The sequence below is a fragment of the Camelus dromedarius genome, chromosome 30 (assembly GCF_036321535.1).
Source record: "Camelus dromedarius isolate mCamDro1 chromosome 30, mCamDro1.pat, whole genome shotgun sequence".
NCBI classification, from domain to species: Eukaryota; Metazoa; Chordata; class Mammalia; order Artiodactyla; family Camelidae; genus Camelus; species Camelus dromedarius.
In genome coordinates this window covers 9984456-10002500 of record NC_087465.1, presented here as the reverse complement: position 1 = coordinate 10002500, position 18045 = coordinate 9984456, and the positions used below count along the sequence as shown (strand labels likewise).

At 43.8% G+C, this 18045-nt stretch overlaps 1 protein-coding gene across 2 annotated transcripts in view; it reads left to right on the top strand.

Annotated features, from left to right (window-relative positions):
• ARFGEF1 (ADP ribosylation factor guanine nucleotide exchange factor 1) overlaps positions 1-18045 on the top strand; it is a 99020-nt gene extending 80975 nt beyond the window's left edge. Inside the window, exons 30-39 of one of the 2 annotated variants that reach the window (XM_031441515.2) lie at positions 2503-2632; positions 3684-3819; positions 3902-4040; positions 4623-4695; positions 7655-7787; positions 11592-11731; positions 13186-13354; positions 14053-14191; positions 15107-15224; positions 16592-18045. In XM_031441515.2, coding sequence (XP_031297375.1) covers positions 2503-2632; positions 3684-3819; positions 3902-4040; positions 4623-4695; positions 7655-7787; positions 11592-11731; positions 13186-13354; positions 14053-14191; positions 15107-15224; positions 16592-16756 — 1342 coding nt within the window. In that variant the 3' untranslated portion in view covers positions 16757-18045. Of the gene's footprint in view, positions 1-2502; positions 2633-3683; positions 3820-3901; positions 4041-4622; positions 4696-7654; positions 7788-11591; positions 11732-13185; positions 13355-14052; positions 14192-15106; positions 15225-16591 lie in introns of those variants that run through there. The other variant, XM_031441516.2, reaches the window with a different exon arrangement.

The following is an 18045-nucleotide window of genomic DNA, read 5'->3' as shown; positions in this document are numbered from 1 at the left end:
TTCCAAATGCATGTCTTTGGTGTATTTTAGGCAAAGAACTATTTCTCTTTAAAGACTGTCCAGTAACAGTTTTGAATAACTTAGGCCTATTCAAAAAGAATTTAACTCTCTCAAAAGTACATTCTCAATAAAAGAACTGTATGAATATATAGTCCATTTGTAAAGAAACTATTATGAATGTAATGTAATCGGACAAGTGCTCAGCCCACACTTCTTATAAGAACTTGTTATATGAACTTTTTACAGTCCATATCAATCCAATAGTATAGTTTTTCTCACCCTGTATTTTTGACCGCCAGATTGAAGTGACCAACTTGTGTGTCTTGGTATCTGTCAGCAGTGCTTGGCATGAGTTCGGTATTGTGTAAAACAAAATCCCTCTTTTATATATTCCCGCCTCCTTTTTAGTCCTTTGGACAGTTAGATTTATTGGATTTTTTTTAAGTCAGAAAGAATACAGACTTGTAACAAATCAGTGATAGAATGTAATTAAAGAATGAATCTCTCCTTCCTTCCCTTATGTCAGAAGCACACTCATCCCCAGCCAAGGTTGTTTGTTTTATATCCTAAGAAATTTTTCATTTTTATAGTATCATTTGTTACAACAAATTTTTATGAAATAGAAAATAATCTAAAATAGGACTCAAACCTTGGGAACTTGTCATAGAATTTAGTAATCACAAGAACATATGACTTCCTTCCTTCCTTCCTTCCTTCCTTCCTTCCTTCCTTCTTTCTTTCTTTCTTTCTTTCTTTCTTTCTTTCTTTCTTTCTTTCTTTCTTTCTTTCTTTCTTTCTTTCTTTCTTCCTTCCTTCCTTCCTTCCTTCCTTCCTTCCTTCCTTCCTTCCTTCCTTCCTTCCTTCCTTCCTTCCTTCCTTCCTTCCTTCCTTCCTTCCTTTCTTCCTTCCTTCCTTCCTTCCTTCCTTCCTTCCTTCCTTCCTTCCTTCCTTCCTTTCTTCCTTTCCTTTCCTTTCCTTTCCTTTCCTTTCCTTTCCTTTCCTTTCCTTTCCTTTCCTTTCCTTTCCTTTCTTTCTTTCTTTCTTTCTTTCTTTCTTTCTTTCTTTCTTTCTTTCTATTTATTTATTTATTTATTTATTTATTTATTTATGAATTTATGAGAGCGGGCAGGCTTAGGTGAAAGGCTCTAACATTTTATTTTGCATTTAGGCATTGAGAAATTTTTGTTGGTGGACCTTTTAGGAACTTTGATAGAATTCAAGACAGCCGCCAATTGATGTAACTCTAAATTATTTAGATTTCCAACTTTCAAATGTCCAGCCACTTGAGTAGAGCAACTGCCATGTCATAACTGAAAAGTCTTGTAAACTCAACACCCTCTCCCTGCCCTTGTTTATTTATAGAAATCGGTTAGACTCAGGACCTATCTGCTCTCTTAGTCTCTTAGCCTGTCCTTGTCTGGGACCACGCTACGTTGCTTCTCACCATACCCTGTGTTCCAGATTATGGATGAGTTGTGAAAGAGAGGAGAAAATATGTGTTCTAGTTGATAAAAAAGAGAGAAAATATGAGTAAACTTTGTCCAGTGATGGCTTTTTCTTATCTCGTTCCAGGATTTGGAAGGGCAGTTATTTGGATTACATTTTAAAATGCAACACTGTGATTTATGTAACACGCTAATTACAAAGTGCTTCCATGTGTATTCTCATTTCAGTCTCTCAAAATTCTGTAGATTTAGAGTTAAATAATTAACCCGGAGAAACTTTGTTCCAGCTTACTTCCATCAGACTTTTGGAAATACAAATCTTTCCTAAGTGGAAGGGTACCTGTAGTTTACTAGAAGAGATTAATGTGTAGAGAAAAGATCAAGCTTTTTAATGAAGACTTTATTCAAGAAAGATAGTAAGAAATCAGGAAGGCAATTTTGAGTTTTAGTTTTAATACTTACTCAGAAGAAATGAATGGAATACTCTTCATTCAACGAATACTTCACTATGTATTGAGCTGCTCTGTGCCTGGGATACAGCAGGAAACAGGCACCCTGCCCACATGATATTCCCCCCCCCCCCCCCGCATATAATATCCTTTAGTTTGAGGATATTATATGAACAATTAGAGTGTTGGCTAAAAATTCATATAGCTCTTTGAAAAAGTTTTTCCAAAATCTAATTTTAATTTGTTCTTAGACTAATGTCAGTATATTTTCTTCCACAAAATTAATATTCACCCAAATGATGATCTTCCTCAGTCTGTAATTTCATTTACAATTTTAAAATGCTGGAATGATGGGATGGGAGTGGAAGAAAAAGAAAAGAAAAAAATCTTTAAGACGAAGGCCTTTGGAGTTTTTCCCTAAATGATGCACCCTAAGGAGGCCTGTTTCAAAGCTTAAATCTCTAAAGCTCACGAAGCTGTTGAAAGCAAAGCTTAAAGCTGGTTGTTGAACTTTGTGTTCAGTAGTTTTGTTAACTATAAAAACTATTTTAGGAGGGGGATTTTGATGTGATATGCTTTTTTAACTTTTTTTTTTTTTATCATTTTAGGGGTTTAACAGTAATGTTTGAAATAATGAAAACTTATGGCCACACTTATGAAAAACACTGGTGGCAAGATTTATTTAGAATTGTTTTCAGAATCTTTGACAACATGAAATTGCCAGAACAGCAGACAGAGGTAAGAGAATATGAAATTTTCATGTAACACTCAAGTCAAAAGGCTCTCTTTTTCTAATACATTTTAGTATTTCAAATTAAATGTAGAGAACAGAAAAAAAAAAATACTAGAAGGTTTTTCTTTAAGGCATTAGAATATAGTACGTCTTTATAAACAATACGATTTGGGGGTAGAACTGAGTTAATGAATTGGGTTTTTGCTTTTGTTGTTTTTAATTGAACTTCCAGTATCTTCCTCATTTTAATATTGTCACAACTAAAACATCAGTAGCTTTCCTTCGTATTCATAGTGAGTTCTTATTCTGAGTTAATAAAGAACGCATGGTAAGTTTTATTTGTTTGTGTCAGTGTCTTTCACTGCACACAGTGATAGGTACTCATTGCAGTCCGTGTGGAGAGGGAACAGCAGGTCTTCGTGTTTCGGCCCATGTAGTGGAGTAAGTGCAGATTTAAGGCCTCACTGACCTGCACAAAACTGCTTTAGACCTACAGGTAGACGCTTAAAATGTCTTAGTAAGTAGACATGTCTGTGCACTGGCACAAAACCATATATAAAAATCATCAATTCAGATTAATCATTTATGTATTTGAGAAAAATAAAGAAACTGCTTACACCAGTTTCATTTTAAACCTATGCTAACCCCGCTTGGGTAAGTTCCTATTATTTCCTTCCTGTTTTTCTTTTATGTTCTGTCGTGTTCTGGAGCACGGCCAGTTGTTATTAGTGCCCCTTGTTTGAAAAATCGTAACATTAATAGCAAGACAAAGCAGTAGTGGTTTTTTCCCTCTTAAGTGGTTATTTTTTATGATTAAAACAAAAAGTACAGAAAGTAGTTGAATCATTTTATACATAGATGGTTATGGGATAATGAAGAGAAGTAGATACCAGATTGATACGAAGCCTCTGAGATGAATGTAATATTCTGGAGGGAATTAAGTGCTCTGAAAGGAACACAGACAGGCTTATGTTTTAAGTATGCAACATATTGCTTTTCTAATTCTAGTAGTTGATGAATGGTCTGACCTTCGTTTAATGACTGTTTCCCCTGTAGAAGGCTGAGTGGATGACAACAACTTGTAACCACGCGCTTTACGCGATCTGTGATGTGTTCACCCAGTATTTAGAAGTACTCAGTGATGTACTTTTGGATGACATTTTTTCCCAGCTCTACTGGTGTGTGCAGCAAGGTAGGTCTCTACTAGATAAGTGACACAAAGTGTTAAATGTGACCCTGGTAATACACAAATGAATTGCTGTTTTCTTTTCTAGACAATGAGCAGTTAGCACGATCTGGTACAAACTGCTTAGAGAACGTTGTTATTCTGAATGGTGAAAAATTTACCCTAGAAATCTGGGACAAAACTTGCAACTGCACCCTGGACATCTTCAAAACCACGATCCCACATGCGTAAGACTATTTTATACAACTTGATGTTTGTATATTGAATGATGGATATAAAAGGTTTGATAGTACCTAGTGATTTCTCATAATGGAAATCCTTTTTAAAATATCTCAGTGTTCCATGAATTTGTATTTATTTCATAAAACTCCTATAAACCATAACAGATACATGAATTAAATTTTTTGTAAACCAAAACCTTTAGTCTGAGCATCCAAAATTTGGGTCATAATGAAGTGATTTTATCAGATTTTATTCATACAGTTTAAACCAAACAGTGGTTCTGAATTGGAAAAAAAACCTCAGCATTTAGTTTAGTTCTGTAAATTTAATAATCTAAGGAAAATTTATTTGTAAATGTTGTATTTTACAGTTAATTGTCATCTTTTTCTAAGGGATAAGTTTGTAATTGAGTTGTAGGGGAATTTTTACTGAGGGGAAGGTAAGACGTAGCCTCGCTGAGTGACTGTTGATGGCACCTGGGTTGTTTGTAGGACAACTTGAACTTACTTCCCAGCTCATGTCATTTCAAAGTATGCTGGATGTGGCATGCTTCCCACTCTGATTGGTGTGACTTTGGTGTTTTAAAGGCTCTTGACCTGGCGTCCCTCTTCAGGAGAAACTGCTCCCCCACCTCCATCTCCTGTGAGTGAAAAACAGTTGGTAAGTTTTAATAAATAAAGCATATTTTAAATTAGTTAACTTTCTGTGGTAAATAATTTTACCATGGAGTAAATTCTTGTATATGAGCCCAACTCTTCTAAAAAGGGGGCATAAAATATAGATGGTGTGAGATATGGAATAAAATGATTTCAAGAGTGCAAGACGCAGGTACCGGGTTACATACTGATTCACATACCAGGCTCAAGATATTATTGAATTTTATTTTATTTAAACTTTCCATTTTGATATAATTTCACCTTAAAGTTACAAAAACAGTATAAAGAATTGTAATATACCCTTCACCCAGCCTGTTTGTTTCCTAGGTCTGCCATAAATTACTATAAACTTAGTGGCTTCAAACAACAGAAGTTTATTCTCTCACAGTTCTGGAGACCAGAGGTCCAAACTCAAGATATCAGCAAGGCCACATTCCCTCCCAAGGCCTTAAGGGAGGATCTTTCTTGGCTTCCTCTAGCTTCTAGTGACTGCTCACAACCCTTGGCATTCCGTGGCTTATACACACATCACTCCATCCTCTGCCTCCATCTTTACATAGCTGTGTAAGGTCAAATCTATCTCTCCTTTCTCTTATAAGGACACTGGTCATTAGATTCAGAGTCCACCTTAAATTCAGAATGAACTTATCTCAAGATCCTTAACTTTAAAGACCCTAGTTCCATATAGCCTTCACAGGTACCAAAGGTTAGGACTTGGACTTACCTTTCTGGCATCACAATTTAGCCCACTGACAGTCTGCCCTCTGGTGCCCAAAGGTTTATGTCTTATCTTTTGGACAAAGATACTCACTCTGTCCCAATATCCCCAAAAGTCTCAACTTACTACAGCATCAGTACCAAGTCCAAAATCTCATCTAAATCTCATCATCTAAGTCACCTAGATCAAGTATGTGGTCTGTTCTGGAACAAGATTTCTCTGCATCTGTGGACCTAGCAAACAGATTACATGCTTGTGAAATACAGTGATAGGCAAGCATAGGGTAAATATTCTCATTCCAAAGGGGAAAAATTGGAAGGAATGAAAGGGTCACTGGTCCTAAGCAAGTTCAAAACCCAGGAGGGAAAATTCATTAAGTTTCAATGCCTGAGGATAATCTCTGGGGCTTGATGCTCTGCCTTCTGGGCCCGTGGCTTCTCCCTCTGACCAGAAGGAGCTCTGCAGCTCTGCCCTCTGAATGTACTCCTTTCCTTAAAGGTTAGCACATGTTTGCAGTTAAGGAGCTCTGTCAACCCATTTCTTGCCTGAGGAATCCCAGAAGCCTGACAGCCTTCTTTCATTTCATGTTTTTTCTGTCCCTTTCAGTACAGGTTGGTATGTTCCTGCTGGTATACTGTTCTCAAAATCCTGGTGTATGTCAAGAAAATCCACACCATTAAACAGGAGGGTTGTCAGCACATCCTTCCTGGATAACCCTGTCTCTTTTTCTGGCTTCTGCTTGTTTGGAACCATTAGTCACACACCTAATCGCTTCCGCAGACAGTTGTCCAGCTCTCCAGGGCATGCTTGCTAACAGTGAATTGCCCGATTTTAGCGTCCTTTGCAATCTGGATAGGTGAAGAGCCTCTCAAGCCATCACATGCGAGTTTCTTCTTGCTTAACAGTCCCTTCTTCATGCATCTCCTCACTTAAGCTTTTCTGTAATCACTAAGGAGAAGCCAGGCCACACCTTCAGCAGCTTGGAGATCTCAGCTGCTTATCCAGGTTCCTCACTTACAAGTTCTGCTTTCCACCCAGTAGTGCAGCACAATTCAGCCAAGTTTTCTGCTGCTTGTGACAAGGGCCACCATTCTTCGGGTATCCAGTCACATGTTCCTGGTTTCTTTCTGAGGAAGCGCCTCTAAAATTCATATTTCTATCGACATTCTGTTCACAACCGTACATATATTCTTCAGGATGATAGAAGCTTTCTCTACCATGCGTTTTATTCCTTCTGAATCCTTATCAGAGTTGAGGTTAACGTGTTTTTCTACCAACGGTCTCTTCAAGGCACTTTACGTTTTTTTCTGTCATAAGCCTCAAAATTCCTCTAGCCTCTACCATTGCCCAGTTCCAAAGCCACTTCCACACTTTTAGGTATTTGTTACAGCAGCATCCACTTCATGGTACCAAAATCTGTATGTCAGTGTTGTACCAGAGAAATGGAGCCAGTAGGCGATTCCTACATCAGTATCTGGGACTGTTACGTCAGAATTTCAGTTCATCTTGAAACCAAGTTCTGTCTCCTCTCTGAGTGTGCTGCACGCTGGGACAGTGTATGGCCAGAAGAGCAGTCACGTCAGCCATCTGTTGTCCGACACTGTGCTGGTGCGTTGCATTTGTTACCTACGTCCTTAGCAAGGAAAGCGTCATCTCCATTTCAGGTCAGAAAACCTCAGCCCAGGAAGAGTCATTGCTTTTCCAAGGTCACACATGGCTGGGTCTGAGTTCTGGTGCAGCTCTGTTGGATTTGCATGTCAGCTTCTCTTATGACACCACTCTCCTAGTTAGTCACCTTCTCACTGACCTTTCTGGTCACTGATTTCTTAGGTGACAGAGCATCCTTCCCTAAACGCACTCTTACAAAGCTTGCAGAGATCTGCCCCCCCCCCCCCCCGCCCACATGTATGTGTTCTGTTTAGATTTCGTCAGAGTTCATGGGGACTGCTGACTAGTTTCTCCGCACAGTGAAGCTTACCTTTTTTTATCTGTTGGTCTCGAGTGGTGTCAGGCCCACGCCCATCGAAGGTCAGAAAGGAAGCTTTTCTCATAAAGATTATCAGCTCTTACCCATGTTTAGGTAATATTAAACAATTTTCTCATTCTGTCCATAATTGCAGTGTGTACAGTGTCATTTTCATAGGGACACAATGTAATTTTCTTAAAAAAACAGTGTAATAGAAACTTTTTCCTCATTAAGCTTTATTCATTTTACTTATAATGAATTTTTTGTTTGTTTTACTAGGATACAATATCGCAGAAATCTGTAGATATTCATGATTCTATTCAGCCGAGATCTGCAGATAATAGACAGCAAGCTCCATTGGCTTCTGTCTCCACTGTGAGTGAAGAAGTCAGCAAAATCAAACCCACAGCAAGTGAGTTATTCTCTTAATAAAAATAGTGTGTTTTGTTCTGTGTAGGCAGGGTGTGAGATCCGTGCTTCTGCCTTTGCTAGCAGACGTGCTGTAGTCGGTCGTGTGGTCGCTTTGTTACTACACTTGCTCCAGCTCGGGCGTCCCCGATAGACGCTCCCCTGGGGATGCTCGGGGACTCGGCCAGCACCTGCAGGACCAGCTTTCTCTGCCGCGCTTTCACCCGGGGTTAGTACACGCACGTGGGTCTTCCTCAGCATCCCCTTCTGCCTGCGGGTCCCGTGTTCTTCTGCGAAAGTGGGGCCCGACAAGCCTTCCTCCTGGGCTTCCTGAGGGGCCAGCCTTCCCTGCCCTCGGCCACCCCGGCCCAGGTCTCCTCTGCGCCTCCCTCGCCTTCTTCATTCAGCTCTTCTCGCAAAGGGGAATTCCTTCTGTTTTTTTACTAACTTGGTTCAGTTTCATTTACTAAAGGAAAGTTGTAACAGAGAAAAGAACAAAAGTAACTGTTCATGAAGTGAACAATTTAGTGGCATTTAGTACACTTACAGTGTGTGCAGTCACTGCCTCTGTCTAGTTCTAAAACAGTCTTACACCCCAGAGAACCCCCGTAACCATTCTGTAACCATCATGCTGTCGCCCTGGTTCTCCCCTTCCCTGGCCCCTGCCAGCCACAGGCCTGCTCTGTGTCTGCAGATTTGTATATTCTGCTCATTTCATATAAACAGAATCACACAGTGTGGTTTTTTGTGTTTGGCTTTTATTTAGCATGATATTTTCAAGGTCCGTCCACATTGTAAAGTGGATCAGTGGTTCCTTCATTCCTTTTTGTAGCTGACTGTCCCTGGGGTGGATGTGCCGCATTCTGTTTATCCTGTACCCGGCTGATGGACGTTTGGGTTTGTTGCACCTTTTAGTTAGAATGAGTACTGCTGCTTTGAACGTCTGTGTGCAAGTATTATTTAACTACCTGTTTCTAATTCTTTTGGTTACATACCTAGAGTAAAATTGCTGGGTCATTTGATAATTCTATGCTTAACATTTTGAGGAATCCCTGAAATGTGTTCCACGGTGGCTGTGCCATTTTATATTCCCACCCACCAGCAATTTCAGTTTTTTCGCATGATTACAAACATTTCTTTTTTCCTTCCCCTCCTCCCGTGCCCTCTAATAGGCATCCTGGTGGGTGTAAAGTGTTCTCTCATTGTGGTTTTGCTCTGTGTTTCCCTAATGGTTAATGATGTTGAGTATTTTTTCTTTCTCATGTTGTTGGCCATGTGTATATCTTTGGAGAAATATCGATTCATGTCCTTTGCTCATTTTTAATTGGAGTTTTTCTTGTTGTTGAATTAGAAGAGTTTGTTACATACTCTGGATGCTGAACCCATGTCACATACATGATTTGCAAATATTTATTTTCTCCCATTCTTTAGGTCTTGTCACTTCTTACTGATAGTGTTTGCTGATGTACAAAAGGTTTAAATTTTGATGAAGTCTAATTTATCTGTTTTTGTGTTGCTGCTCATGCTTTTGGTGTTCTAGTTAGGAATCCACAGCCAAGTCTGAGGCCAAGAAGGTTTTCCCCAGTATTTTCTTCTAAGAGTTTTACGTTTATGGCTCTTATATTTAGGTAATTGACCCATTTTCAGTTAGTTTTTTTCAGGTAATTTTTGTTAATCTTAGCTGCTTACATTTGTTCTTGAGAGAGGACAGATGTAGTATCCTCCTTGAAAGAAGCCTCTGGCTTCAGTCTTAAACTTCTTAAAAGGGAGTTGGGTGGTGATGAGTGGCCCATTTTCATTTTTTATTCCTGTTCTCTGGAGAGCAGCATGGCTCATACAGGAATCCCTAACAGCTTCAGTCTGCACTGGAAAATGCCGTGAGGACATGGCTTTGCTCTCTCAGCCCCAAGACCACACTGAAATACACTTTACTTTGAAAGGGAAGGACATGGTCACACATTGTAGAGTTTTCACTTGGTTGATCTGGGAACATTGCTTTAACTAGAGTGAAGGGAGCTGCTCCCCGCCACCCTGAACCGAGGGCTTAGCTTCCTTCTTCTGCCAGACACCTGCTCCAACCATGCCAGGTTGTTTAGGGCACGTTCACCGTGTCCCCGTGAGCCCCCACGTGGTGGACAGTTGTAGGTGCTCTGCTCCGGGAGGAGGCATCCGCCAGGACCTCCTGCTCGGACACCCCCAGTGCAGGCAGGGCCTTTGGCCCTGTTCCCAGGGGGCAGCCGTCTCGTTCCTTCTGCACAGTTTCACCGCTGCTCCAGCGTCTCGTCCAGTGCCTGCTGACCCACAGAGTTCATCTTCACTTGGCTCTGCTCCTTCTCCTTCTGTGACCGGTGAAGTGGTTTGCCTGTGTGACCCTTGGCAGTGTCAGCCCTTGTGGACAAATAGATATTGTCCCCTAAGCGTGCTACTGGTCTTGCCAGTGAGACTGAAGTTAGGACCTCATCCTGCAGTTTCCTCATCGGCCCTCAGCTGCCCGCTGGCAGCTCTGACCGCCTGAGCAGCTGCCTTTGGAGCTGATGAGACGTGTCTCCTCGGACATCTACCTCCTCCGAGCCCCCGAGCCCGGGAGTGCTGCCCCAGACTCCTGCTCCCGGGGCCGAGAAGTGCTCTTACCACTTGGATGAGGGAGGGCTAAGAGGAGACAGCCATGGGACTTGGGGTGTCTTTTATTCTTTGTCTTTTGACTTGAGCTCTGGTACCAAGCACAAAATACTCAGTACTGCAGCATTTCTGAAAACTGTCTGGGAAGGAGCCTTTATGAATGACCTAAATAAGAAAAAATTTAAGCAAGTTATTTTGCTATCTCCCCCCAATCCCGAAAACATGAATTTCGCTTCCAGAAATTGGTGCTGGAAAAGGGAATTTGTAACAGAAGCGAAGTAGGAGAAAACTGAAGGACTGTCAAATCAGTCACGCGGAGCTGGAGCCGTTGCCTTGAGGCCGCCGAGCAGACGGCTCCCCCCGGGCACCCGCCCCCCGGCAGGCCCGGCACAGCACCCCGGGGCTTCAGCGGTTGAGGCGTCTCTCCTAACCTTGGTTTCTCCATTTACTTAACTGGATGGCCAGTGAAAGGGAAAGTTCTGTCAAGAAGCAGGTCCTGTCGGCTGCTAGATTCCCAGCCAGTTGTTGAAGCGCATGTCCCAGCCCCGGCGGTGTGGGAGCACTGGGTCCTTCCCCGCCGTCACTCGTATAGTCATATGCTCGGTGTGACTTTATAGCCGTCTGTGCTTCTGGGTCCCTTTGGAAATAGAAGGGCCTCTTAGCTACAACTACTAACCTGGGTCTAGATAGAACATGTGCTCAGATTGCCCCCCAGTATGGTCCCGTCGGTCAGGATTCTTGGCTGCCCCTCACTTCCAGCCTCAGGTCGAGTCCCCGCCATCTGTTTCTGGTCTGGGTTTTTCTTTTACCCAGAGTCAAAAGGCAAACTTGGGTTTGTAGTAAATGCTATTAAAGGTGTAGCTTTTACTCCATTTGATCCATTTTATTAAGGAATAACGTAAGTCTTATTTGTAAATTTGTAGTGGACTTTGAACATATTTACTTTTCTAAGTCATTTTGAATGTATTTGTTTACTTAAAAAGTCAATTTTCTAAGGCTTTTCTAAATATGGTTAAGTTAAGCTTTTACTGAGTAGTGCTTATGTGCAGAAGCAGGCTGTCCTCAGTGTGAAACGTGCAAGTTGCCTTCATACATGTTAGTGTTTCCTTAGCATTGTAATGTCATAGAAATTATAAAGGATTCAAAATAATTTTTGTTTGCATGTGCATTGGGGTGGGTTTCCTCACAGAATTTCCAGAACAAAAATTGTTTGCCGCCCTGTTGATTAAATGTGTTGTGCAGCTGGAACTCATCCAGACTATCGACAACATCGTGTTCTTCCCCGCCACAAGTAAGAAGGAGGACGCGGAAAACTTAGCCGCGGCGCAGGTGAGTGGGCGTGAGGGCAGCTTTCTGTGGAGCAGGGCGTTAGCTCCGCGGTCTGGGCTTCAGAGCAGAGGTCAAGCTAGAGGGTGCATTTGGGGAAGTCACCACACAGATGTCATTTTAAACCGTGGAACTGATGGCATGGCCGAGGCGGTGAGTGTGGACAGAGCTGAGGGGAGAGTCAGGGCCGCGCCCTGGGCCCTGTGGTTGATCAGGCAAGTGGTAAAGAGCCCGAGGACAAGAATCGGGGTGAGGTTGGGCGGGAGACCAAGGGCATGTGTCCAGCAAGTCAGGTGAAGAAGGTTGTAAGGAGAGGGGTATGATCAGGTCTGTCAGAAGCTCAGTGGGTCGAGTGAGCGGTTGCCCTAGGGAGTTGCTCTAGCAGTTTGGTGAACGTTAGTTGACCTTGACATTGTGTTTAATTGTAATGTTGGTGCAAAAGCATTGCTAAAACGGGCACAAGAGAAGAGAGGACATTTGCAGACAGCAGACATCTGTAAGTCGGCCAAGGAGTTCTGCTGCTAAAACAGGGTGCAGAGAAGTGGGTAGTAGCTGAAGGGCTTGAAGGGGCTCAGGAGAAGCGTTTGCTTTGTTTTATCGGTAAGATGGGCAGCATTGCAGCCCGTTCCCGGGTGAGAGTTCTCCCGGAGAGAGAGAAACGGTGCAGATGAGAGGGCGGGGAGCAGTCTTCAGGAGCGAATGGCGGTGGTGCCTGGTGCAGCGCCCGGCGTGTCGTGCGTAGAAGCGCAGCCAGTTCATGAGGGTAACAGGAAGGCCAGCAAATCGAGGGTTGTAAATGTCAGAGGTTAGTCGGTTAGTGGTGGCCGTCTGTGGGAGATCTCTTCTGAGAGCTTCTGCTTTCTCCCTGAGATAGGAAGCAAAGTCATCCCCCAAGTGAGATTGGGGAGGAAGTTCTTGATACTTGAGGAGACAAGTGAAAATGTGAGCTGGTCTCCAGGAAAGTGGACCACGGACACATAGGGGGTTGCAGGGCAGCACGCAGAGCCCCTGGATTTAAAGAGAAGATCCCTCTCCCTCCAGGCGTGTGTTTTGTGTGGCAGACGGAGAGCAGGCAGTTTGCCAGCCAGTTACTAACAGGAGGGGGGTGGCTTATGCAGGAGAGTGTCCGTCATCACAGTCCATGGGCTCAGACTGGCTAAGAGAAGCGAGGACCTGGGGAGGGAGGGGAGCAGAGAAGTGACGGCAGGAGCCTGAAGGTCCGGCGAGGGCAGAGCTCTGGGAGTCAGGAATTGTGGCGGGGGCTGTCGGGAACTAGAGGTGTGGTGCTCGGTGACTAGGATGCATGGAGTGAAGATTCTGGAAATTTAATAACAAGATGCATCTTTTCTGCTGAGACAGAGCAGGTTAAGTTCTATAGTCTTTGGGAGCGTGGATTTCTAAATTGACTAACATCTGTGGCTGTGTGTGCATGTGCTGTGGTGGTTTGTTTTCCAAAGAGAGATGCCGTGGACTTTGACGTTCGAGTTGATACTCAAGACCAAGGAATGTATCGCTTTTTAACATCACAACAACTCTTCAAGCTACTGGACTGCTTGTTGGAGTCACACCGATTTGCAAAAGCATTTAACTCCAACAATGAACAGAGGACGGCTCTGTGGAAGGCAGGTAAGCCGTGCGCTGCGCCCTCAGTGCTCGCCATTCGTGGGTGTGCAGCCGGTGTTCACACGATGGGAGTTGACTGCTTGTGTCCCTCTGGTCTCTGTGTGTCACTGTGTTAGCAGAGAGAGAGAGACCCCCAAATCGGAAAGCTCCCCAGACGTGTGGGCAAATCACGCCCCATCCCAGCGTGTGGGTTTTGCTCACCGAGAGGGAAAGAATTCTCAGTAGAGGCAGAGGGACAGAGGAAGCGGCTTTATTTCTTAGAGAGAAGGGAAAAAGGGAACACTCAGGTGGGGAGCTGTCAGCCAGGGAGCTGGTCGAGACAGGTCCAGCCCCGATTGGGCCACGGGGTCTTTATTGGACGGCATTGCCATCGATGTCTTCACTCCAATGGTGCCAGGCATCTCCTGTCACTGGCTCTTTCCTCCCGTGGCACTCAGCCCTAAAACAGAAACTGCGCCTTCCCAGGCAATAGTTGTTTTTTCTCCCCAGCTTGAAAAGGGAGGAAATTCTAAACATAGAAATGCCCAACTTAGCACCCCCGCGCAGCCAAGAGTGTGCCTTCTCTGTGTGACGCCAGTGCACAGGGCCAGGCCGCTCTGCTGTCTCGCAGCAGGTGCCCCGCTGCCCACAGCGTGTGCTCCGCGCAGGCTGCCTCCCCGTGAGATGCCTCGTCAGTTAACGCGGACCTTCCCTTTCTGCAGGTTTCAAGGGCAAATCCAAACCCAACCTTCTGAAACAGGAGACCAGCAGCCTGGCTTGCGGGCTGCGCATTCTCTTCCGGATGTACACGGACGAGAGCCGGGCCAGTGCCTGGGAGGAGGTCCAGCAGAGGCTTTTAAAGTAAGGCTCTGGGCTGAGTGTCGGCCTGTGTGGCTGCTCGGTGCGGAGCTGGGAAAGGCCACCGGCTGTGCATCCCGGCCCGGCTGCCCGACCAGGCAGAGGCTGGGGCCCAAGGAAGAGATCGTGAGAGTCAAATACAGTCTTACAGACAGACCATGTCCAGTGTTGCTGTTACAGGAGAAAGGAGGAAGTTTTCTGTCTTAAAATTCAAAAACTTTATACTATACTTGTTAGGCTTTTTTCGTGCCATAGATCGCTCTATTTTTGCAAACCCATCCATTTGTGAAAGTGAAAACTTGCCTGCCTGCATTTAGTTTGAAAAAATGTGGAATTCTATTGGTGTTATTTTTTGCACTCCCTTTTTACTGCATGACAGCTTAAGTCTGTCCTTGAAAATTTGAACTTATGCTAAGAAAGAAACATGCCATTCAGAGAGAATAGTAGTATTTGCATTGGATATTTGTGTCGTCTTAGGGGAACAGATGTTCTCAACGGCCAATTAAACTCATTTGAGAGCTTTAAGAGCACTTGGTCTCCGTTCCCCATGTTATTGGTGGGACTGTTCAGGCCAAGAAGCGCCTCCTTCACTACGCGGGGGGAGGGCCCCGGCTTTCAGCCCGCGTCTCTGGACGCCAAGCTGGTGCGTGTGCCACTGCCCAGGGGCTTCGTGTCACTGGAACTTTAGAAATGAGAGGCATGTGGGTTTCCTGATAAGCTGTGATGGCTGCTTTTACTGTCTTTATTTGGAAAACATGCAAGTGTTTATGTTGACACACTAGTTCATGTAAACAGACAGTCTAGCAAGTTCCTGATAGTCAGTGCTCTCTGCCCTCCTCGCCTTGGTGGTTCGTCCTCAGTGACCGTCGTTCCAACAGGCACGCGAGCACGTGTAAAAGTGAGCCTCTTCTGTTGCAGTGTCTGCAGTGAAGCGCTGAGTTACTTCCTCACTCTGACGTCAGAAAGTCATCGCGAAGCCTGGACTAATTTACTGCTCCTGTTTCTAACTAAAGTTCTGAAGATCAGCGACAACAGGGTAAGTTCGAGGCCCTGCGCCCAGCCCGGCGTCCCAGCCTGACGGGCGTCTGTCCGGGTTGGGGGCAGAGGTGCCGGGTTTCTGAGCCTCCTCTCCCCGCACCCGCCTTGTCCCCCAGTCCGTGGTTCTGGGGGCGGGGGGTCAGGAGGAGGAGTCGGGGTCCTCTAGGGCACCTTGGCAGGCTACTTGGGATCCCCTACAATTTGCAACTGCTGACCTGCCCACCCTCCACCCAGCCTTGAGCTCTGCCCCCAAACACAGCTGTGTCTGGGCCCCAGGCCTGTGCTCCAGGCCCCGGCCTTTCATTTGGTACATTCAGTGATTGCATGTGACTCAGCCCTCCTAGAGAATGGGCCTTAAGCTCAGTTTGGAATTTTAAACCATAAAAATAAATATAAAATATAAATGTATAGCCGTATATATAAATACATATTTAAAGTTTTCAGAAATACACATTTCACTCTTAAACGTAGCAACTTACAGCGCGCATAAATGAAAGCAGGTGTTACTGTGATTACTGAACAGGTTTTAAAGTGCCTAGTCTGGTGGCCTGACGTCGGGCACTTTGGGCCATGGTAGTGATTGAGAGCCGGTAGAGGCTGCGTGATGCAGCTTGGTGCCACACAGACACCCACCCCAAGCCATGTGCTGTGGGTCCCCATGCGTGTCCCTCTGCATGGTGGGCCGGGTAGAGCGTGGAGAAGCAACTAAAGGCACCAGCAGCCAAGGGGCTGGGAAGGACTTCCACTCCAGTCTGCCTCACGCCGCAGTTTGCTTTCTTGCCACGGTTATGGCATGCTGCGTCCTTGCACCTCGTGGGATGTGAAGAACAGAAAAGGAGAGAAAACAGGCAGGCGACGAGGATGCAGAGAATAAGGAGCTACAGCAAAAATACAAAGTATATCAGTTGAACTATAAACACGAAAGGTAGTCTTTGCCTGGAGACCTCGTATCTTATATGGCAATATTTTCCCTAAAAATTAACATTTCACTTAACAAATAAGAAACACAGTTTCAGTAACATAGCTTATAAAAACTCAACTGTGGTTCCTGCTTGGCTTCTTTGGCGTTATTACTACCCAGGGAAAAGAACGATAAATACTAAAAGTTCGTCACAAGTTTGTCAAGGAAATGTAATGGAAAAATATTTTTCAAAATAAGGATAGATAAGTAGGTGAATAATGTGTGCATTAAGTTGTGTGTGCTTCTCAGTCTTTGAGCGGCATGATCAGTGATCACTGTGTTCCCCGGACACCTCTCCTGCCTTCACCGTCAGGGCAGTGCCCCGGGTGGGTTGCCTCTAAAGCACTTTGAGGTTCTGGTTTGCAGTGCGAGCACTACTAACAGAGCAATTCGTTTCTCTCCAGTTTAAAGCTCATGCATCGTTCTACTACCCTCTTTTATGTGAAATTATGCAATTTGACTTGATTCCTGAACTTCGTGCTGTTCTTAGAAGATTTTTTCTGCGAATTGGAGTAGTTTTTCAGATATCACAACCACCTGAACAGGAATTTGGAATAAACAAGCAATGATGGAACTAAGCATTTTTCTTTTGGCGTTTACATCCCTCCGCTCTTTAAAAGAACCCTGGAGCTGAGCTTTCCTACCTGAAAAATGGTTTCTCTGAATTGCAGTGTCTAAGGGTTACTGGTAAAGAAGCTTAAAACTTCAGCTCGAACCTGCAGTCTCCAGTCCCTTTTGTAACCTGGTGGATTCTGTTTGTCGTGTTGGGCTCACGAGCAAAAAGCCTGTTTCCACAGTGTCAGCCCACGTGTCCTTCCCTGTCCTCGGTGCAGGGGGAGCCCCACATATTTTGGCAGGTGTGGAAGTGAAACTTACCCAAAGAACTACAGATGTAAAGATTTGAACTTCTGCAAGAAGTACAACTCAGGAGAGCTGTATTTTGAAGGATAAAATGTTTATAATTGGGGGTTGGGGAGAAGAAATTATCGTTCATGGTAAGATATTTAGCAGCTATGGTATTCTTATTCTGAAGATTTTTGCACACTCAGGCTATCTGAGATACTGGTAATCATCCTTCTGTGAAAAATGTACAGAGATGCAGGTCTGTAATATAAAAATCTTAAACATTATATAGTTCTTCCTGCACTGTTTTATTTTATTTCTTTATTTTCTTATTCATTTGCTAAATATCTATAATATTTTGTCAAATGCACTAAACATTTGGGTTAAACTTTGTCTTTTTTTATTTCGTGGGGATTTTGGTTTTGCCCTTTCTAGAGGGGGTGGCTGTTTTGAGGGTTGAACATGCCCAGAAGCTGTTGTGGCTGACACTTGTCATGATCAACAACAACAGAAGAGGTGGAAAATGTCCCTGCTGATGTAACTACCTGGTAATATCCTTCTCCTAGGGCTTCTAAAGGTGAGCCATTCAAATAGAATGATCCTTCATGGACCGAAACTTGAATTACTGCAAAATGAATCTAGGTTGCTGTCACTTTCTTTTCTTTTGGGTGGCGAGGCTTGATGTAGATTTTACTCTGTGTACAGAATTTAATGTTGAATATATTAAAATAACAAATCTGGCATGGTTTGAGGAGGTTAGATTTACTGGAAATGTATTCATACTGTGAATTGTGCTCTGATGGTTAAAAAAACGACAAGATTGTCAAGCATTCCATATTAACAGTGGATGTAGAAAATTTTTTCAGATGGATAAAATGTATATGGTACAGATGTAAAGTTTTCTATGTAAAAAATTCTGTACAACTTTCTGTACAATATTGATTCTCATCTGGCATATTCTAATCAGGTTATAGGTCAATAAAGTTTTTGAATTATTTCATCAGTGCAATCAAAA